General features: G+C 39.8%; 1 protein-coding gene across 1 annotated transcript in view; it reads right to left on the minus strand.

The window, feature by feature from the left end:
* Positions 1-2,456: 2,456 nt before the first annotated feature.
* LOC127448856 (cyclin-dependent kinase 15) overlaps positions 2,457-22,950 on the minus strand; it is a 33,632-nt gene continuing 13,138 nt past the window's right edge. The window contains exons 4-15 of the mRNA XM_051711717.1: positions 18,782-18,919; positions 17,124-17,218; positions 15,523-15,602; positions 13,325-13,419; positions 13,140-13,202; positions 12,915-13,038; positions 11,642-11,762; positions 10,892-10,985; positions 10,024-10,087; positions 3,175-3,223; positions 2,882-3,024; positions 2,457-2,628 (exon numbers count right to left, since the gene is read on the minus strand). Coding sequence (XP_051567677.1) covers positions 2,516-2,628; positions 2,882-3,024; positions 3,175-3,223; positions 10,024-10,087; positions 10,892-10,985; positions 11,642-11,762; positions 12,915-13,038; positions 13,140-13,202; positions 13,325-13,419; positions 15,523-15,602; positions 17,124-17,218; positions 18,782-18,919 — 1,179 coding nt within the window. The 3' untranslated portion in view covers positions 2,457-2,515. The remainder of the gene's footprint in view (positions 2,629-2,881; positions 3,025-3,174; positions 3,224-10,023; positions 10,088-10,891; positions 10,986-11,641; positions 11,763-12,914; positions 13,039-13,139; positions 13,203-13,324; positions 13,420-15,522; positions 15,603-17,123; positions 17,219-18,781; positions 18,920-22,950) is intronic.

The following is a 22,950-nucleotide window of genomic DNA, read 5'->3' on the forward strand; positions in this document are numbered from 1 at the left end:
GACTGGTGTTGGCCCACCTGAAGAACATCACTGGACCCTTTCTAGATCCCCTTCAATTTGCTTATCGAGCAAACAGGTCTGTGGATGATGCAGTCAACATGGGTTTGCATCATATCCTGGACATCTGGGCAGACCAGGGACATATGCAAGGATCCTTTTTGTGGACTTCAGTTCAGCTTTCAACACCATCGTCCCAGCTATACTCCAGAATAAATTACACCAACTCTCTGTTCCCATGTCTATCTGTCAGTGGATTACCAGCTTCTGACGGACAGGCAGCAGCTTGTGAGACAGGGGAAACTCACTTCCAGCACCTGTACAATCAGCACTGGTGCCCCCCAGGGATGTGTGCTCTCCCCACTATCTTCTCCCTCTACACCAATGACTGCATCGCCAAGGATCCCTCTGTCAAACTCCTGAAGTTTGCAGACGACACCACTGTTATCGGCCTCATCTGAGATGATGATGAGTCTGCATACAGAAGGGAGGTTGAACAGCTGGCTGTCTGGTGCAGTCAAAACAACCTTGAGCTGAACACGCTCAAAACGGTGGAGATGATTGTGGACTTTAGGAGGAACACCCCAACACTGACCCCCCTCACCATTCTAAACAGCACTGTGGCAGCAGTGGAGTTATTCAGGTTCCTGGGCACTACCATCTCACAGGACCTGAAGTGGGAGACACACATTGACTCCATTGTGAAAAAGGCCCAGCAGAGGTTGTACTTCCTTCGCCAGCTGAGGAAACTCAACCTGCCACAGGCTGTTGATACAGTTCTACTCAGCGGTCATTGAGTCTGTCCTCTGCACTTCAATAACTGTCTGGTTTGGTTCAGCTAGGAAATCAGACATCAGAAGACTACAAAGGACAGTTCGGACTGCTGAGAGGATTATTGGTTGCCCCCTGCCCCCCCTTCAAGAACCATACACTTCCAGAGTGAGGAAAAAGGCTGGAAAAATCACTCTGGACCACACTCACTCTGCCCATTACCTTTTTGAACTGTTGCCTTCTGGCCAACGCTTCAGAGCTCTGAGCACCCAAACCGTCAGGCACAAGAACAGTTTTTTCCCTCAGGCTATCCATCTCATGAACGGTTAAATTGCCCCATTGAGCAATAACTATGTGCAATACACAGTGTAGTCTTTTTTATATTTATCCAACACATCCAACCTCTTCTGCCATTTCATGCCTCTGGGAAAAACAAAAAACAAAAAAACATTTGCACTGTACATAACAGATAACAGATTTGTATTAGATTGCACTACGTATGTGTATGTGTATGTGTGTATGTATTTATGTGTGTGTCTGTGTGTATGTACGTATGTGTATAACAATTTTTATTTTTTATTATTATCTATGTCTTGCTGCTGTTTTTGTATTGTTTTTGTATTGTTGTACACTGGAAGCTTCTGTCACCAAGACAAATTCCTTGTATGTGAAAGCATATTTGGCAATAAAGCTCATTCTGATTCTGATAAATCAAATCAAAACATTAATAAATTGCTTTAATCAAATATGGCGGCTACATCAAAAACTTCAAAGCTCATTGGTTCTCATTGTGTCTTGTGAACAAGGGTCATGACATCATGTTGTATCTTTATTAATGATTTTATTTTATTTGAGGGTGAATGGCAGCTTAAATGTGACAAAGTGATCATATTGCTCCAGAAGGCTTTGAATATAGTGCATGAGAATTATTGATTATGTTTACTGTGATTTTATGATGTTTTTTAATCTTGACAGACCAAAGTCACTATTCACTCAATAGCAAATAAACCCCGTGAAGTCTTTTTAAGAATTCACCTTTTGTGTTCCACGGAAGAAAGAAAGTCATATGGGTTTGGGATGTTATTAAAGGGTTAGTTCACCCAAATATGAAAATTCTTTCATCATTTACTCACCCTCATGCCATCCCAGATGTGTATGACTTTTTTTAATCTGCTGAACACAAATGAAGGTTTTTAGAAGAATATCTCAGCTCTGTAGGCCAATACAATGCAAGTGAATGGGTGCCAAAACTTTGAAGCTCCAAAATCCACATAAGGGCAACATGAAAGTACTCCAGATGACTCTGGTGGTTACATCCATGTCTTCTGAAGTGATATGATAGGTGTGGGTGAGAAACAGGTCAATATTTAAGTCCTTTTTCTTTCACTTTCTCCTTCTTCTGTTTTTGGTGATTCATATTATTTGTGCATATCGCCCCCTACTGGACAGGGAGGAGAATTTATGATACAAAAATTACTTAAATATTCTTATGGATCACTTTTATGCTGCCTTTATGTGTATTTTGGAGCTTCAAAATTTTGGCACCCATTCACTTGCATTATATGGACCTACAGAGCTGAAATTTGTGTTCTGCAGAAGAAAAGAAAGACATACACATCTGGGATGGCATGAGGGTGAGCAAATGTTGAGAGAATTTTTATTTTTGGGTGAACTATCCCTTTAATTATGTCTCTGCGTTTATGCTTTTCACAAGCACATCACTATTTTATTTAAAAAATGGAATCTTTCACCAGCACTTGGCTAAAGGGGCAAGAGGCGATTTCATTGGTCTGCTTGGGCTGAAGATATCCCTCACTTCCGCCTCTAACCTCACGCCTGGCACCTTAAAGATGGACACAGCTGGCGGAGAGAACGAGAAAAAGAGAGAGTTACGGCAAGAAAAATGAAATGAAATACAAAGACAGAAGTGGAAAAGTAGGTTTCTAAGATTGCATAATCTCTTTTCATCTTGAGTCTGTGTTGAAAATGGTTGTCAGTATGGACAGGAACTAAAGGGATTTAACTTTGATCTTCTCCATAACAGGAGCGGATTAACTTTTGAAGGTTGAATTGCGTGCATTCCGCTCATATAGAGAAATTCTCGTGCACTTACTGTCCCTTAGATGCATTAACGGAGGTGGAAGAGTGTTGAAATATGGGTGCAGCAATGCATCCTGGGCCGAAATCCTGTCCTTTGGATTCATCATCAGCATCTGCTGGGCCAGATCCTCCGTCTTATAAGGTAACTGAGCGAGCCTGAGCCAATGTACACACACACAGACATCCATTAGAAGGGGGCTGGTGTAAGGGAGACGAGAGCTGCTATACAAAAACCCTTCTGTTCCCGTTCGGAGCCAACAAGCACACACATACACACACAAGCATGCACGCATGAACTGGTCTTACCTTTTCCAGACATCTCGAAATTGCTGGGGCTTGCAGGGCAGGAACCACTCTTGAGGAACACAAAGAGACCTCTTTTAGTTGAACAGACCACCAAAACATCCAGCTCTGATCAGGTATCTTCACTCAGAGCAGGTTAAGACGAGCCTTGAGACAAAGTTGTTGTTCGATCCCGACACTTTTAGCCATTGTTCATTATATGACTGGAAGATTTTGTGCAAACTTAAAACAGCTTCCTTGCATCATGTTGGAGGTAAATACTGATCTTGCGTGGCCAAGATGATGATAAAACTCTCCAAATCCCCAATAAAGGTTACAATTAATAGCAAAAAGTGTTTTACAACCTGTTGCGTTAGGGGAATATTTTCAAGTTCCACAAAAATGTTTTCATTCTTACGTTTTTTAGATAACATCTATATTCTGGTGCTTTAAAGAACCCAGAAATAAATGCACTGATCTGAAGAACCTATAAGGTCAGATGAAAAAAATAATTAGTCCACAGATGTAATGATTTACTCACCATTATTTTGTTCCAAACCAGTAGGACTTTTTCCCCCAAGGAATACAAAATGAGATATTTGGCGGAATGTTCATGTTGGCCTTTTCCATAAAAAGAAAGAGAACAGGGACTGGCACTGGATGAGCTCCCAAAAGTACAAAAAAGCACCATAAAAGTACCATGAAATTAGTCCATCTACTAGTGTATCTCGTGAGTTATAGAGCACAACAGTCTGGTAATGGAAGTAAAAATAGCATTACATTTTTTTCCAAATAGGGGAATTTATTATTAAATAATTATACATTTTTAAAGATAGACCTATCGTGAACGCCAAGGTTGTTAATCGATGGTGAATGCTTCTGCTGAAGCCTTCAGTCCACATTATTTCAACTTTTATTCCAACATTTAAACAAATCATGTTTGATAGCGGAGTTTCTGGTGAAGAACTTCACTACACATGATCCTAAAGGGAATCAGGGAATCACGGTAAAATCAAAAACTATCCACCTGAATATTGTTCAATAAAAATAAAAAATATACCTAAAATCAACAACTCTTTGAAAAAGTTTTATATTTTTCCATCGTTTTTAATTTGATTATGCCATTCGCAATACTTCATGGGATTGTAGTTCATCCCCTCATGAAAGACGTTAAGTACACAGTCTTGAACCTTTGTCTTTCTGTCTGATATTCAAACTTTTCTCTGCTTCAAATCAAATTTTGCAATATTGTGATTCACCTTAGAGCTGGTTGATTTGGTTCATGGCTACACGGGAAAAATACTTTCAGAACCAAGATGGCTGACAATGTGGGCGGACACTGTTGCACTCTATATCCCAAGTCTTCTGAAGCCATATAATAGCTTTTGTGTTTGGAACAGAACTGAATTTATGTTCTTCTTGCCCATTGCCGTAGGCTTTAAACTTAAAGGGATAGTTCACACAAAGATGAAAATTCTCATAATTTGCTCACCCTCATGCCATCCCAGATGTGTATGAATTTCTTTCTTCTGCAAATTATGATTTTTAGAAGAAAATTTCTGCTCTGTTGGTCCTCACAATGCAAGTGAATGGGTGACGAAATTTGGACGCTCCAAAAAGCACATAAAGGCAGCATAAATGTAATCCATACAACTCCAGTGGTTAAATCTATATCTTCAGAAGTGATATGATAGGTGTGGGTGAGAAATAGATCAATATTTAAGTCCTTTTTTGCTAGAAATTGGGGTGATATGCATGAAGAATGTGAATCAACAAAAACACAAGAGTGAAAGTTAAAGTGAGATTGACTGAGCAGGGAGGAGAATTTATTGTAGAAAAGGACTTAAATATTGATCTGTTTCTCACCCACACCTATCATATTGCTTCTGAAGACTGAATATTTTACCACCAGAGTCGTATGGATTACTTTTATGCTGACTTATATGATTTTTGAAGCTTCAAAATTTTGGCACCCATTCACTTGCATTGTATGGACCTACAGAGCTGAAATATTCTTCTAAAAATCTTCATACGAGTTCAGCAGGTGAAAGAAAGTTATACACATCTGGGTTGGCATGAGGGTGAGTAAATGATGGGATAATTTTCATTTTTGGGTGAATTATTCAAGAGACACTCGAGAACTTGTGTTGCTATTACTGACATCAAACTTGGCGCAAACACACTTTGAGGTGGCAAGTTTGAATGTATGCAAGTATGAAGGAAATCTAAGAGCTGCAGACAAGGGGCAGGCAAAATTTAAAGTGCTTTTCATTTGTTATTGTTTACATTATTGAAATTGTCTATACAGTGGAAAATAGTCTAATTAATAAAAGGTTGCTATTTTTTAAAGAGTCTCCTTTTGTCAGTTTCTCTGGGCACAGGCCACCCGCTCTCTCTTGGCTGTAAGCTGAGACCATGCTTTCGCTTCAACACACCTGGATTTACCTGAAAGACCACACTGGGCTCAGGTAGCTCCTCTCCAACACACACACACATGCGCGCGCGCACACACACACACACACACACACACACACGTTGGTGCAGCTATCCTCATGAGGACTCTCCATAGACATAATGATTTTTATACTGTATGAACTATAGATTCTATCCCCTAACCCTAACCCTACCCCTAAACCTAACCCTCACAAAAAACTTTCTGCATTTTTACATTAAAAGTTGTTTAGTATGATTTTTTAAGCGATTTGAATTATGGGGACACTAGAAATGTCCTCATAAACCACATTTATAGCATAATACCCTTGTAATTACCAGTATGTAACCTAAAAAAATGTCCTCATAAACCACCCAAACCCACCCGCCCACACACACAGAGCAGCCTTGGGCTTTGGTTAACCCACATTCAACCACAGGAAAGGCCTGCCAGTAGTTTACCTACCACAGACTCCATTTCCATCAGTTGCCACACACTCTAAATGAGGCATATTTCCCAAAGCCCCCTCACATTGCTCATTTGTGCACCTGTGTAACGAGTTTACACTTTATTTCCAGTGGAAAGACACCAGCTTTCCTGCATGAGTGTGTGAAGGTGGGTGTTTGTGTCTGACTCAGAGGTGTGAAGTCAACTCATGGTCAACAAACCCACTGGCAGAACACACACAAACATACAATGATTTATATTGGAAACACAGCTTCAGCACAACTATGTGAATTTGCTCTAGCGATTTTCTGTTTGTATGACTGCATGTTAATAAAACGACAAGCCCTTGGCAACAAGTTTACACCCACACAGAAAACCATTTACACACACAGTGCAAATGTGTGTGTGTGTGTGTGTGTGTGTGTGTGAGTGTGTGTGTGTGATTCTTTTTAACTGGTACATTTTCATTACCTGGACATTTAATATGGAGGTAAAACAGGATCAAAACATCCCATAAATGCACATGGCAATTCACAAATACATGTAACAGATAAATCGTAGAAAATTAGCATGTGCAGTTGTTACCTTAAAGGAATAGCTGACCCAAAAATGAAAATTCATTTACTCTCACGTTGTTCTAAACCAATATGACTTTCTTATTTTTATTTTTTTTGATGGAACACAAAATGAGAAAAGTTTTAAAGAAGTTAAGCTGTGGTGCACAAAAGGAAAAGTTTGTCGATGCTGCTCTTTTTAGTAAAAAGCATCTAGGCAATGTTCACACAGGCAGAAAAAATCTGACTTTTTTGGCCTATTTGACCCAAATCTGTTTAGATTTATGTAGTCTGATCAGGACAAAAGCACCTAAAATCCGATTTTTACAAGCCTGCTCCAAACCAAATTCATAGGTGGTTTGGAATATGATTACAATCAGATTTTTGTAAATGTGTCGTAAGGCCTTTTCACACCAAAGGCGATGCAAATATGAGAGGCGAATTGCAGACGAATGGCCCATGCACATAGAAGGCGATGTGAATGACCACCGTTACACAACATTCATGCCTTTACAACAGGTGGCATTAACTGACAAGCAATTTTACCCTGGTATGGTAGGTGGTACCTTTCAGCTGGTCTGGCCCTGTGAAACGGGGCCGAATGGGCGGCAATAAGCTGAAATGGGCCACCACGTTATGCTGAACAGGCCGTGACTGGCTGAAGAGGGCCGCAAAACGGCACTGCGATATGCCGAAGGGGGCCACGATATGCAGAAAAGGACAGCGACACTTTACAAGCAAAACTAATTTCTCTACAAGCTGCAGCAGAGTTGAAGAGTTTGTTGATGATTAAAAATGGTGATACGTAAGAAAATATGCCGCAATATATGTTATATTAGAGATATGAGAGAACTCAAGTAAGATTTTAATGTTTGTTCCTTTAATGTTTTAAATCAGCGACTGATCTGGTCTGGAAGTCTCAGATCGCATGACTGACAGTCGTGTAGTGAGCATACTCCTGTGACTCTCCCTGACTTGTTGCAGATGCAGAGAAAACCTATGAAGGTTTTTAAACCTATCTGCAATCTGGCCGACGAGTTGTCAGGTGTGCGCACTGTCCTGACGAGCGAGAGACCGGCAATTAGCAAAAGAGAGAGCGCAAGAAGAGCGCAATGCATATACATACACAAGAACTTCACGTAACTTGCTGGGATGCTCATATCTGAAGCTTAGTTAATACAATCCAATAAAATAATTCTGCTCTAAATGCCATGTTTGCACTTAAAATGCAAGTATAATTAAGAGAAACAGTGTGTCGGTTTGTTGTGCTTTCTTTTTCTTTTTTGCCCTTCATTATCATGCAGTTGTACACTGATGTAATGACTGATGTACAGTATGTCATCATTAAATCAAAGACCCTACCCTCGAAATCCAAGAACAAGTGGTCAAAAGAGACTACCAGGTGTAACTGTGATGTGTCTCGCATGTCTACTTTTGATCGGATCACCCAAAACGAATCTTATACCAGGTGTACACACTGCCTCAGTCAGGAATTAATGGTCGTGTAGTTGATACACCCAGTCTGTGATCAGTCGTGTAGTGTGCGCACCAACACGACCAAAAACAAAAGACTGAGTTGCTAAGTGTGCACAGGGCTCTGACTTTGAGTCGTGTGGTCGTTATGGCTATAAGCAAAAAAAAAACAAGCAACATTAAAGTATCAAAAATGTAGTCCATCCAATTTTTGTACTATATTTCAAGTCTTCTGAGGCCATGAGACGAGACGTGCAAGAAACAAGGCTATTTGGCAACATTGGCATCAAACCTGGTGTGATGCGTCTTCATGAAATGTTTTTTTTTTTTTTTTTATCCATTTTGGCTTGACTGAGACTGGTCACTATCTGCTTTCATTGTATGAAAAGGAGCAACACAATCCACACATCGCCATTCTTATTACATTGCAATTAGTAATAATAACAGTAGAAACTAACTGTGGTGTTTGGGCAGAAATATTGCATTTATTTAAAATAAATGTGTCTATTATTATAATTATATAAAATATTGTATATTAGGGGAATATAAGTCTCTTTTATGGCAGTTGTTTTTTATAGTTTCTACATGGATAATGATTTTACTTAAAAATTCCTTAGTTTGTTTTTTAAAAAACATAATTACATCTGGTAATGGGAGCATGGTTTTACCTGTGATTACCATGATGATGTTACTAATACCACAGTTAAACTCTGAATATTGTGCAAGGACTGTGGTAAATTTTCATACAGACAAATACAAAGAAGAATTTAACAAGAGCTTTAAAGCCTGGACCCCCATGAATTAGGGACGAAGCTATGAGTTTTCCTCCTGTTCAGTTCTAATTTAACTAATTTATTCAGTTCTAAGTAACTTTAATGGAAGAAGTTAATTAAATAATTAAGAGCCTGATAAAAGATAAACATTAGTTAAGAAGTCCTGCTGTCAGAGTGTTTGAACATATCCCTACACAAACGAGGTGTTAATTAACTTTTAACTAGATTTATTGTTGTTAATATCAGTAAATTCACATCTGCCTCCCAAATCAAAGCTTGTGAAATGTGCTATGCGACATACAATATGCAATATTAATACTGTTTACTGCATTTGCGATTCAATAATAATATCAACACCCCGAAACGATCATGGGGGAACGCGTAGGCCAGTTGGGCTGAATATTTCCAGGGATGATTTTTTGACCCAGTCCAGCCCTGGTGTGAGTAGATGATGACAGAATTTAAATGGGTGAACTATCCAGTCCTTTTTTACTATAAATCTCCACCTTTGAGCAGCCCGATCCAGAAGGTGGCGATACGCACAAAGAATACGAATAACCAAAAAACAAAAGAAGAAGAATGTGGAAGTGAAAGTGGAGATTTATAGTAAAAAAGGACTTCAATATTGGCTTGTTTCTCACCTACACCTAACATATCACTTCAGAAGATATGGCTTAAACAACTGGAGTCTTATGGATTACTTTTATGCTGATTTATGTGATTTTTTGAAGCTTCAAAATTTTGGCACCCATTCACTTGCATTGTATGGACCTACAGAGCTGAGATATTCTTCTAAAAATCTTAATTTGTGTTCAGTAGAAGAAAGAAAGTCATACACATCTGGGATGGCATGAGGGTGAGTAAATGATGAGAAAAATTTCATTTTTGGGTGAACTATCGATTTAAAATAATTTTCATTGGTGTAACCCAATGAAGTCAAGTGGATTCAGTCATATTACATCATTTCTATGACTTAAACAAAGCCAGTTAATTTAGATGTTATTTTCTGTAGATGTAACATTTTTAGGTTAACTAACAAAACATTTTTACTCTGTATACCTGTATCACACACACACTCAACACAGCAAGTTTAACATTTAGTGAATGAGACAGTCAGTGTTGTGGTAGGAAATACCAGACACATTTACTGTAGATTACAGTAAAGAGACAGATGAAAGAATGATTTTGCACACACCTGGTTTATAGTTTGGCAAATCACTGACACCCGGCCAGCTCTCCTCGGTCGGAACACCGAGAACCTCAGGAGGAGCGGAGGAGAGATGAGGAGAAATAAATAACAGGAGGAAAAACAGAAGAGAATCTTCACAGAAAAATAGCCTCTCTCTCTCTCTCTCTCTCTCTCACACACACACACACACACACGCAGGTTTGTTTCACTATATCAGTGAGAACATCTCATAGACTTCCATTGATTTCATAGCAGGCTAAAGATATATTTTATCCCCTAAACCTAATCCTTGCAGAAACCTGTGCATATTATTTAAAGCTAAACATGATTTGGCTGATTTATGAGCCTTTTTACTAGTGAGGACAACCTAAAATGTCCTCACTAGTGGGTTTTCTATCAGTTTCACTATATTAGTGAGGACATTTTCAAAGATTTGGCACTCACAAGTATTGCCAAACCTGTACAACACACACACACACACACACACACACACACACACACACACACACACACATGCAGGTGCGGATATCCTTATGAGGACTCTCCATAGACATAATGATTTTTATACTGTATGAACTATAGATTCTATCCCCTAACCCTACCCCTAAACCTAACCCTCACAAAAAACCTTCTGCATTTTTACATTTTCAATAAAACATCATTTAGTCTGTTTTTTAAGTGATTTGAATAATGGGGACGCTAGAAATATCCTCATAAACCACATTTATAGCATAATACCCTTGTAATTACCAGTTTGTAACCTAAACAAATGTCCTTGTAAACCACCCAAACCCGCCCACACACACACACACACACACACACACACACACACACACACACACACATACACACATACACACATACACTCACTCACTGTCCAGATCTTAAGCAGCTGCTCAAAGACATCGGCTATACCAGGAAACGCTGCTGACCCCTGTAGCATCTCAATGAAAATGCAGCCAGCTCCCCTACATAAACACACACACTTGAGGCATTAAAGGAATAGCTCACCCAAAAATGAAAATTTTCTCATCATTTACTCACTCTCATGCCATCCCAGATTTATGTAACTTTCTTTCTTCTGCTGAACATGAAGATTTTTAGAAAAACGTCTCAGCTCTGTAGGTCCATACAATGCAAGTGAATGGTGGCCAGAACTTTGAAGCTCCAAAAAGCACAAAGGCAGCAATAAAGTAATTAATAAAGCGTCAGTTGTTAAATCTATGTCTTCAGAAGTGATATGATAGGTGTGGGTGATAAACAGATAATTATTTAAGTCCTTTTTTTACAATAAATTCTCCTCCCTGCCCAGTAAGTGGTGGTAAGCACAAAAAATGTGAATTGTCAAAAACTCAAGAATGTGAAAATTTGAAATTTAACCACTGGAGTTGTATGGATTACTTTTATGCTGAATTTATGTGATTTTTGGAGATTCAAAGTTTTGGCACCCATTCACTTGCATTGTTTGGACCTACAGAGCTGAGATATTCTTCTACAAATCTTTGTTTGTGTTCAGCGGAAGACAGAAGGTTTTTGGGTGAACTATTCCTTAAGGCATTGTCGTAGCTTATTTGGTCCAAAATAAGGCTGTATATCTCTATAAGGAGTATGTGTAAAGACATACCAGATGTCCAGGGCAGTGGAGTAATCAGTGGAGCCCATGAGAACATCAGGCGGTCGGTACCATAAAGTCACGACCTCTGCAGAGTAGGTTTGGCATGGTATGGACTTAGAGCGGGCCAGGCCTTAATCAAGAGCAGCAAGAAGACCACCATATTTTAAAACATGTGACCAACCATATTTTACACTTCCAGTCAAAAGTTTAGACACACTTGATTTAATTTATGTTTCTCATGATCTTACAATAAAAACCTTTTGATAAATGATTATTGTACCTTTAATACTTCAATACGCAGGTTTGGGGAGTAACGGAATACATGTAACGGGATTACGTATATAAAATACAAAATATAAGTAACTGTATTCCACTACAGTTACAATTTAAATCATTGGTAATTAGAATACAGTTACATTCAAAAAGTATTTTGATTACTGAAGAGATTACTTTGCATTTTATTTTCATTTGTTTCATTTAATATTTTGTCCTTTCAGATGGAAAACATTTATACATATAAATTATGTGATCCAAAGTGCATTTGAACAGCGGTGAAACACTTTCTCATGATGTGTTACGTTCATACGAGCAGACAGAGAAGTAAGTTTGAAGTAAGTTTGGAGCAGAAGGAATAGAAATAAACCTTGTGTAAATTGTCAGCTTTACGCTAAGATAAAATGCTATTTCTAGCCATTTTACATGCACGTTACCAGGCACGATCTAATTTGTTTATGATGAAAATTCACGTTGGATCATAATTTCTTTTTTTCTAGTAAGATCTTTGATATTAGGGCAAAAATCAAATTCTTGATAATAATTTCTGTATTGATTTCCTGTAAAAATATCTTAAAACAAGATCAATTAGACTTATCTTGTTTTAGAAACAACACTGCATAAGATATTTAGGTTTTTCAGAGAATGTATTTTTAACATGTGTATTTTGTCTTACTGTACTGGCAGAGTGTTTATAGTCAAAACAAGTGAAAAAATCTACCAGTGCTGAAGAAGTAATCCAAAGTATTTAGAATATGTTACTGACCTTGAGTAATCTAACGGAATACGTTACAAATGACATTTTACAGCATGTATTCTGTAATCTGTAGTGGAATACATTTCAAAAGTAACCCTCCCAACCCTGTGGTCCATACGTTATTTCATAGTTTTGATGACTTTACCACTATTATTAAATGTGAAAAAGTAACAATAAAGAATGAGTAGGTGTGTCCAAACTGTTTACCGATAGTAAAAGTGTGTAAATATTAGCAGTTTGTGTGAACCGTACCAAAATCTGCTAATTTGAGTTCTCCTAAATAACTGATGAGCAGATTCTGAGGTTTGAGGTCTCGATGCAGAATCCTTCTGTTGTGAATGTAAGACAATCCTCGCAACAACTGAAACATGAAAAGCTGACAGAGGGGGATATGGAATGTGAAGTGTTAAACGAGAAAGAGTGGGTCATTATTTCTGACCTGGTCTACTTTTTTGTGTATTTATGCGTGTTTCTTACCCTGACGTTGTATGAGTGAAGTCCACCAGGATGCTGAATCATATATTGAGCCAAATCTGTTTGCTGAGAGATAGAGGGAGAACATAATAGACAGACAGACAAAATAAACAGGCACATAGACTAAATAAATCCATGGAACATTCTTCAGAAGTCTTAGAAGGTGTCTCTCTCAGTCTCTTACTCACCACATACTCAAAGACAAAGGTGAGAGACTCTTGCGTGTGGATGATATCATGGAGCAGGACGATGTTTGCGTGTTTCAGGCCTTTTAACAGGGAGGCTGGGAACGATCACAAATAAACACAAAAAAACAAACAAACAAACATTATGAACAAATGAATGCGTACACTTTGCTCACATATTAGGGAGAGTAGAGTAAGCTATGCACTATAAAAAGTTACCTCAAATTGTTACCTTTAAGAGCTTTTTCTACCTGATCTAACCCTTTAAATTAGTTTTGTTTGTGTAACCTAATGTACTATGGTTTATATAAAATGCACACAGCAAATTTTCCCTAATTAAAAATGTTTTACACATGAAAAAATGAATAGTAATTTTGAAACAAATACTGTACACTGATGAGCCAAAAATTATGACCACTCACAGGTGAAGTGAATAACGTTGATCATCTCCTAACAATGCCACATGTCAAGGTCTGGGTAGATTAGATGGTAAGTGAACAATCAGTTCTCGTAGTCAACGTGTTGAATGTAGGAGAAATAGGCAGGAGTGAAGACCTGAGTGACTTGGACAAGGGCCAAATTTTTATGGCCATCTCTGAAACGGCAGGGTTTGTGGGGTGCTCCCAGCCAGCAGTGATGAGTACCTACCAACAGTGGTCCGAGAAGGGACAAACCACAAACCATGGCTCATCAATGCACAAGGGCAACAAAGGCTATCCCGTCTAGTCCGAACCGAGAGAAGGTCTACTGTGGCACAAGTCACAGAAAATTTGAATGATGGTTACAGGAGGAATGTGTCACAACACACAGTGCATCACACCCTGGTGCCTATGGGGCTGCATTGCCGCAGACCGGTCAGAGTGCCAATGCTGACCCCTGTCCACCACCGAAAGCACCTACAATGAGCAAACGAGTGTCCGTACTGGACCTTGGAGCAGTAGAAGAAGGTCGCCTGGTCCGATGAGTCCTGTTTTCTTTTACATCACGTGGACGGCCATGTATGAGTGTGCCGTTCACCTGGGGAAGTGATGGCACCAGGATGCACTGTGGAAAGACAACAAGCCGGTGAAGGGGGTGTAATGACCTGGGCAGTGTTCTGCTGGGAAACATTTGGTCCAGCCATTCATGTGGATATCAGTTTGACACGTGCCACCTACCTAAACATCGTTGCAGACCAGGTACACCCCTTCATGGCAATGGTATTCCCTGATGGCAGTGGCCTCTTTCAGCAGGATAATGCGCCCTGCCACACTGCACAGATTGTTCGGGAATGGTTTGAGGAACATGATGAACAGTTCAAGGTGTTGCCCTGGCCTCCAAATTCCCCAGATCTCAATCCGATTGAGCATCTGTGGGATGTGCTGGACCAACAAGTCCGATCCACAGCGGCTCAACCTCGCAACTTACAGGACTTGAAGGATCTGCTGCTAATGTCTTGGTGCCAGATACCAGAGGACACATTCAAGGTTCTGGCAGAGTAAATGCCTCGGCGGGTCGGCGCTGTTTTGGTGGCATGCAGAGGACCAACAGCACATTTGACGGGTGGTCATAATGTTTTGGCTCATTGGTGTATATATAAATCATGTCTACTCACATGAGATGAAGACTCCAGTCGGATCAGTAACCTTATAAAAGCTGTTTTACTCTACATGAAGAAGGTTCCCTCATGGGGTCGACGTGTTGAAATCACGTGACCAGCCAGATACCACTTGCTTTATCTTGGTAACCCCGCAAGTCCAAGATGACCAGCGTAACATTGTTAGCATACAAAAATTCTGAGTGCACCTTTAAAGAAATTTATAAACCAGCCTGGTTTAAGACAAAATGTGCTCCTCCAGGCACTTCCTGAAATTATGGTCACATGACCATAAATTAAGATTCCTATCAGGGCTGTTTCTAAGTATAAGTGGCTGCTGCAAAGCAAGGTGTTTTTTTTCTTTTTTGTGGTGTGTAGGGTTGCATTTAAAAATATACTAAGAGCTGCGAGTAAGACTCAGGCAGGTGTTATGGCTCAATTAGAATGTATTAAGGGGTCTCTAAGTAGAATTTAGCTTAGGACCCCATATGCTCAGAAATGGCCCTGATTCCTATATTAAGGAGCGCTACAATGTTACCACTGACACATCTTACCCCACTCTCCCGTACATGTGTATGTATAAACAGCACTTTTGGTGATGCCTGAGTGTATTGTGCTTCATTACCTTCTCTTATGGCTGTGAATGGAATTCCTTCCTCAGTTTTCATGTGAATCACCTTCAAAGCCACCAGATGGCCATTTATCCTGCAAGAGACAAAGAAAAACGCAGCATAACCCACAAACGTGATTCTACAAACAATTTAATTGACCTCCATTTTCTGGTGAATGTACAATCACAACTGAACCAAAGATATCGAGCTGTGTCCCAAATCACATACTTCTACGCTGTTTTACACCATTTTGAAGTGTAAGTAGTGTGGGTAGTATGTTCACACTTAAAATACAATGATCGTGAAGAAGAGGCACGGGGTTACCTGGATGCGATGCTGGTCCCAAAACAATTGTAATTAATGGACAATGTGGCAACAAGCAAAACTTCTATGAAGATACTGTAGCACCTTACAAATGTGAGTTCAGTGCTTCACCATCACCCCTTGCTGTGTGAATATGTACATTATTTGATACAGTGGCAACACAAAATACCAAAAGATCATGGCCATGCCCAATGACTTTGCACATATGACAGATTGCATAGCCACAAGTGGGTTTGAACTCTTTTGCACGAAATTGCACGCACAATTTAATTCGGAGGTTCTTCTCTGGTTATTGCACTGTCTGCGTCCTATAATACAGTCCATTCCCTCAAGCACCAGTGATATAAACAAAGACAGCACATTCATAAGAAGTTGGAAGTGTAAATGGACAATATACAATGAATAAGAAGAATATAAATATGGACTTACGTTTTTTTTGTGCATTAACTGCATCCTCGTTGAATATCATGCATATCTCTATGACAGTGACACACTCCTTTCATACGCATGGAAAATGTGCTTTCTCAACAGGATTTGGATGTAGGTTCCAATTAATTATATAGAATGTAAGTATTATTAATCATTTTCGGCTGAAAAACAGAGAGTTTATGTGTACTAAAATAAAAAAAAACATTATTGTTCCATTTGTGACGATACTACACTTTGAAAATTCATACACTAGATGGCTGAGTGCAAGTGTGTAAGTGCACAGTGTATAGTGCATCATTTGGGACACAGCTGATGACATATCTTGCAATAAGGGGTGTATACAAATTATTGTCCAATGAAACGAGCTCTAGAATGAGAAAGTAGTGCAAACTATTACATTCTATAATAAGATGTAACTGAGGGAACAGTAACTTTAACCACAAAAACAAATAAAATTAGGATAAATGTGAAGCTTTCTGTCTGAAAACAATTGCATAAAGTATAGAAGCTGTTGTTATTGAAACGCATTTGTCATTGTTCAATGACTAGCTTCTGGTGTGCATATGCATATGGTGCATGATGACCTTATAAAATGAATCCATGTAAAACAAGCTTCTATAGAAGAACCCCAGAGATGCCTTGAGGAAGGCAATGAAAAGAATCATTTTCTGTCTATTATACACCTGCACAAAGCCACAGGGTGTTGTAATAAACCAGATTTCATAGTACAATGCTTGAATAATGTGCTTGCTAACTGAACACAGCCATTAAGGTAAAACATTCATCTTATCTGAATGAATAAACTTCCCCCTACTGGCAACATTGGCTTACTGAGTGTGTCTGCATATGACCGGCCACTAACCTGCTAATTCCTTTGTACACTGTTGCATATGTGCCTTCTCCAAGTTTTTCGAGGTTCAGGTAAGATGTTGCATTTCCAAACTGCAGGCCTGTTTTCTGCAAATTAAACACACTGGTGTTATATCTGCTTTTGTGCACAGTGTTAAGGGTAACGTTACAAGCTGTGTCAGGTGTAATTTGTTTACAAAGAATACAGTTACTGACTTTGAATGAAGTTAATTACTTTTAAATACATTTGTAGAAAATCCCAATGACTCCTACTCTAATTGAGCCCTGCCCATGACATTACTTGTGTTACACATTTCTAAAATAGTATTATTTAGGGGCCTGGGTAGCTGTATTTTTGTCTTGTTTTCCCAACATTTTCTAAACATTCTTAAAACAAGATAAATTTACTTGAGAATTAAAAGTGTCAGGGGCCTGGGTAGCTCAGCGAGTATTGACGCTGACTACCACCCCTGGAGTCGCGAGTTCGAATCCAGGGCGTTCTGAGTGACACTGAGTTGTTGTTGCCAGATCTCCTAAGCAACCAAATTGGCCCGGTTGCTAAGGGAGGGTAGAGTCACATGGGGTAACTTCCTCGTGGTCGCTATAATGTGGTTCTCGCTCTCGGTGGGGCATGTGGTGAGTTGTGCATGGATGCCGTGGAGAATAGCGTGGGCCTCCACACCCGCTACGTCTCCGCGGTAACGCATTCAACAAGCCACGTGATAAGATGCGCGGATTGACGGTCTCAGACGTGGAGGCAACTGAGATTTGTCCTCTGCCACCTGGATTGTGTTGAGTCACTACGCCACCACGAGGACTTAGAGCGCATTGGGAATTGGGCATTCCAAATTGGGGAGAAAAGGGGAGAAAATCTAGTATTATTTAATTAAAAAAAATAGTATTATTTATGTAGAAAATATATCAAACTATACTGTTCATATGCAAGTCAGTTTGTGTGTCTGTGACAGCTGAAAGGACAACGACAATGAACTTTGAAACTCTGTGAAAATTGTTTAAGAAAGTAACTTAAAAGTAAGGTATTTTGTAATGTGATTACTTTTCTCATAGAGCTATCAGTAAAGTAGTAACACTTTACAATACGGTTCCAGGGGCGTGGCCAGAAGGGTGGCACGGGGTGGCAGCTGCCTCCCTAAAATTGAGTTTTGCCACCCCACTTGCCACCCTAAATTGGACCTAGCTTGCATAGTGGAGACGGTGCACAACAGCTTAACCCGTCCATGTCATGCACATTGACAATGTTCCGCACTAATAAATTCCCTTCTCCATGTTGAGATAAGCAGAGATATATTTATAGGGTGCAAGCATTGTAGGAGTTGTTGTGTGAAAATGCACACATGAGAAGGGTAATGCAGTTCTAGAGAGTAACATGCTACTCAGTGACATACAGGGTGTGTTAAAGTTTTCCTTCAGCCCACCACGAGATTTATATTTTAAAAAATATAAATAAACTTCAAAATACAGCTGTTGAACAAAAAATAAATCAGAGTGCTTCACAGGAATCCAGTTGTACTCATTATTTGTATAGCGGACAAAGTAACAGAATTTGGGTGTTGCCTCAGATAAACTGTCATAAACGTTGCCATTGTCATGACAATCTGTGCGCATTTTGTTTTCTGTTTTGTGTTTGCTTGCGAGTGTGTATTCCCTCACCCACTGAAACTCCTGTTGGAAGCTCTTTCCTCCCAGCGGGTCGCTGTTACTGCGGGCTCTCTGAACTCGGAGCTGTCGCACCTGCAGTGTGTGAAACCAGTGCGGCTGTGGTTTCTCCACCCCGTCCAGTTCACTCAGCTACAATGGGAGACAAAGAGAGAAACAGGGATGGTTTGATCTATATCAGATACAGTGTGGGATGTTATTTCAGCTTGCTTCATTGATACAAGCATCTTACAATGTCCGGGAGGGCTGCATCAATCAAACCTGTCTGTGTGTGATCTGTGTCCTCACTTTTCTGCCTGTGCGTGTACTACAGCATGTACATTTCTACTAGCACTGCATTCTACAGTGTTGCATGTGCTGATCAGATGATTACAGACCTCACAGATCTTCATATATTAAGAGCATATATGCATATAGACTCAGACATCAGAACAATTGATGCCCTTGCAACTTGATTCTAACCTGATTATGCACTAAACTCTTAATTCATTCTTTCACGACTGTCTTTCACTTTCCTCTCTACTCTAGCTCATATACTTCTCTGAACAACTTTAAAATTTTTGTATTGCAGCACTTCTCATTATTGCCTACTCATTTGTAAGTTGCTTTGAAATAAAAGCATCACTAAATGAATAAATGTAATGTTATATTTGGGTAAAGGTGATTTTTAGTGCCAACGGTGAACCCAGATGAGTTCCTGTTTATTGGACTGCTGATGCAACAATGTTAACAATATTTATGATAAATGAAGGTGATCCTGATTTTCCACATAAAAAATGAATTAAATATGGAGATTGACATTTAACTTATAGAAATGTTTCTTGTTAGCGTACTCTTCCTAAAGTTGCCTGTTGTCTACCTCAAGCATCTGCTTCTACTTGACCCATAAAAAAATAATACTTTTGTTGGGGTAGCCTAATTTGTCAGGTAAATTTAGTCTGATTAAATAAAATGTTTGATTTGAATAAAAGCAGTTAAATTAGATGTTACCACATGAAGCACATTTTTTAGGTTACCTGACAAAAGTCTACTTGTACACCAGTTGTTGTAAAACATTTTGTAGTCACCCAAAAAATATTCACAGGTGGAAAAAGAGTGGTACAGACTTCGGGAACATTTTTATTTTTTTCTCCCCTTTTCGTCCCAATTTGGAAGGCCCAATTCCCAACGTGGATGGCAAAACACAATTTTAGGGAGGCAGCTGCCACCCCGTGCCACCCTTCTGGCCACGCCCCTGGAACCGTATTGTAAAGTGTTACTACTTTACTGATAGCTCTATGAGAAAAGTAATCACATTACAAAATACCTTACTTTTAAGTTGCTTTCTTAAACAATTTTCACAGAAAAGTTTTATTTTTCCACTCAAGGAATTCAAAATAAGGAATTCTGTATTTCTTACTAGATCATTGCCGTTGTCCTTTCAGCTGTCACAGACACACAAACTGACTTGCATATGAACAGTGTAGTTTGATATATTTTCTACATAAATAATACTATTATTTTAATAATAATACTAGATTTTCTCCCCTTTTCTCCCCAATTTGGAATGCCCAATTCCCAATGCGCTCTAAGTCCTCGTGGTGGCATAGTGACTCGCCTTAATCCGGGTGGCGGAGGACGAATCTCAGTTGCCTCCACGTCTGATACCGTCAATCCACGCATATTACCACGGGGCTTGTTGAGCGTGTTACCACGAAGACCTAGCACGTGTGGAGGCTTAACACTATTCTCTGCGGCATCCACGCACAATTCACCATGCGCCCCACCGAGAACAACACATTATAGCGACCACAAGGAGGTTACCCCATGTGACTCTACCCTCCCTAGCAACCAGGCCAATTTGGTTGCTTAGGAGACCTGGCTGGAATCACTCGGCATGCCCTGGATTCGAACTCGCGACTCCAGGGTGGTAGTCAGCGTCTTTACTCGCTGAGCTACCCAGCTGCCCTAACATGAATTGTGTTTCGTTGTCTGTCTTTGTGTGAGCGCATGCTTTCGGTTGTATTCCCTGACGTGCACTCTTCGGTCTGTCTTGTTTCATGTCTGGAGTATGGTGTCTGGATCTTGACTTCCTGTCTAGTTCGGGTTAGGTCTGTTTCGGGATGCGGACACTCATGCACCATGTCTGTTTGTTATTGACGTGGGTGCATCGCGCTTATGTCATCTTGGCAGCATGCACTAGCGTCACTAGCATTTGTCTGTCTCTTGCAAACACGGGTGCACCTCACGCTCACGTTGCACGCCCAGGTCGCGAGCTGTCTTCATGTTGTGCTGAGGTTCGGTCACTTCGGTCTAAGGAGTCTGGTGTGTGTGTGGCTGAACTCTCGCACAGGTGTCCTGTCTTGTTTTTGTCGCCTGTTGCATGCACGCTTAGGTTTCGTTTAGTGTGAGAATACATAGCATCGCTTTGTTTGGTGTTGCTACGCATTCCCTCATCTTGTTTTTCAGCTGTCATAGGCGTATAATGCCTTATTGTCTTGGTGATGTACACTTTTTTGTAAACATTTAGAAGTACACTAGCATATACAGGTGCATCTCAATAAATTAGAATGTCGTGGAAAAGTTCATTTATTTCAGTAATTCAACTCAAATTGTGAAACTCGTGTATTAAATAAATTCAATGCACACAGACTGAAGTAGTTTAAGTCTTTGGTTCTTTTAGTTGTGATGATTTTGGCTCACATTTAACAAAAAACCCACCAATTCACTATCTCAAAAAATTAGAATATGGTGACATGCCAATCAGCTAATCAACTCAAAACACCCGCAAAGGTTTCCTGAGCCTTCAAAATGGTCTCTCAGTTTGGTTCACTAGGCTACACAATCATGGGGAAGACTGCTGATCTGACAGTTGTCCAGAAGACAATCATTGACACCCTTCACAAGGAGGGTAAGCCACAAACATTCATTGCCAAAGAAGCTGGGTGTTCACAGAGTGCTGTATCCAAGCATGTTAACAGAAAGTTGAGTGGAAGGAAAAAGTGTGGAAGAAAATGATGCACAACCAACCGAGAGAACGGCAGCCTTATGAGGATTGTCAAGCAAAATCGATTCAAGAATTTGGGTGAACTTCACAAGGAATGGACTGAGGCTGGGGTCAAGGCATCAAGAGCCACCACACACAGACATGTCAAGGTATTTGGCTACAGTTGTCATATTCCTCTTGTTAAGCCACTCCTGAACCACAGACAACGTCAGAGGCGTCTTACCTGGGCTAAGGAGAAGAAGAACTGGACTGTTGCCCAGTGGTCCAAAGTCCTCTTTTCAGATGAGAGCAAGTTTTGTATTTCATTTGGAAACCAAGGTCCTAGAGTCTGGAGGAAGGGTGGAGAAGCTCATAGCCCAAGTTGCTTGAAGTCCAGTGTTAAGTTTCCACAGTCTGTGATGATTTGGGGTGCAATGTCATCTGCTGGTGTTGGTCCATTGTGTTTTTTGAAAACCAAAGTCACTGCACCCGTTTACCAAGAAATTTTGGAGCACTTCATGCTTCCTTCTGCTGACCAGCTTTTTAAAGATGCTGATTTCATTTTCCAGCAGGATTTGGCACCTGCCCACACTGCCAAAAGCACCAAAAGTTGGTTAAATGACCATGGTGTTGGTGTGCTTGACTGGCCAGCAAACTCACCAGACCTGAACCCCATACAGAATCTATGGGGTACTGTCAAGAGGAAAATGAGAAACAAGAGACCAAAAAATGCAGATGAGCTGAAGGCCACTGTCAAAGAAACCTGGGCTTCCATACCACCTCAGCAGTGCCACAAACTGATCACCTCCATGCCACGCCGAATTGAGGCAGTAATTAAAGCAAAAGGAGCTCCTACCAAGTATTGAGTACATATACAGTAAATGAACATACTTTCCAGAAGGCCAACAATTCACTAAAAATGTTTTTTTTTATTGGTCTTATGATGTATTCTAATTTTTTGAGATAGTGAATTGGTGGGTTTTTGTTAAATGTGAGCCAAAATCATCACAATTAAAAGAACCAAAGACTTAAACTACTTCAGTCTGTGTGCACTGAATTTATTTAATACACAAGTTTCACAATTTGAGTTGAATTACTGAAATAAATGAACTTTTCCACGACATTCTAATTTATTGAGATGCACCTGTATATAGATGGCCTTAAAGCTAATAGATATGGACTAAAAGCAGCAAAACTT

This window comes from Myxocyprinus asiaticus, chromosome 12, assembly GCF_019703515.2.
Source record: "Myxocyprinus asiaticus isolate MX2 ecotype Aquarium Trade chromosome 12, UBuf_Myxa_2, whole genome shotgun sequence".
NCBI classification, from domain to species: Eukaryota; Metazoa; Chordata; class Actinopteri; order Cypriniformes; family Catostomidae; genus Myxocyprinus; species Myxocyprinus asiaticus.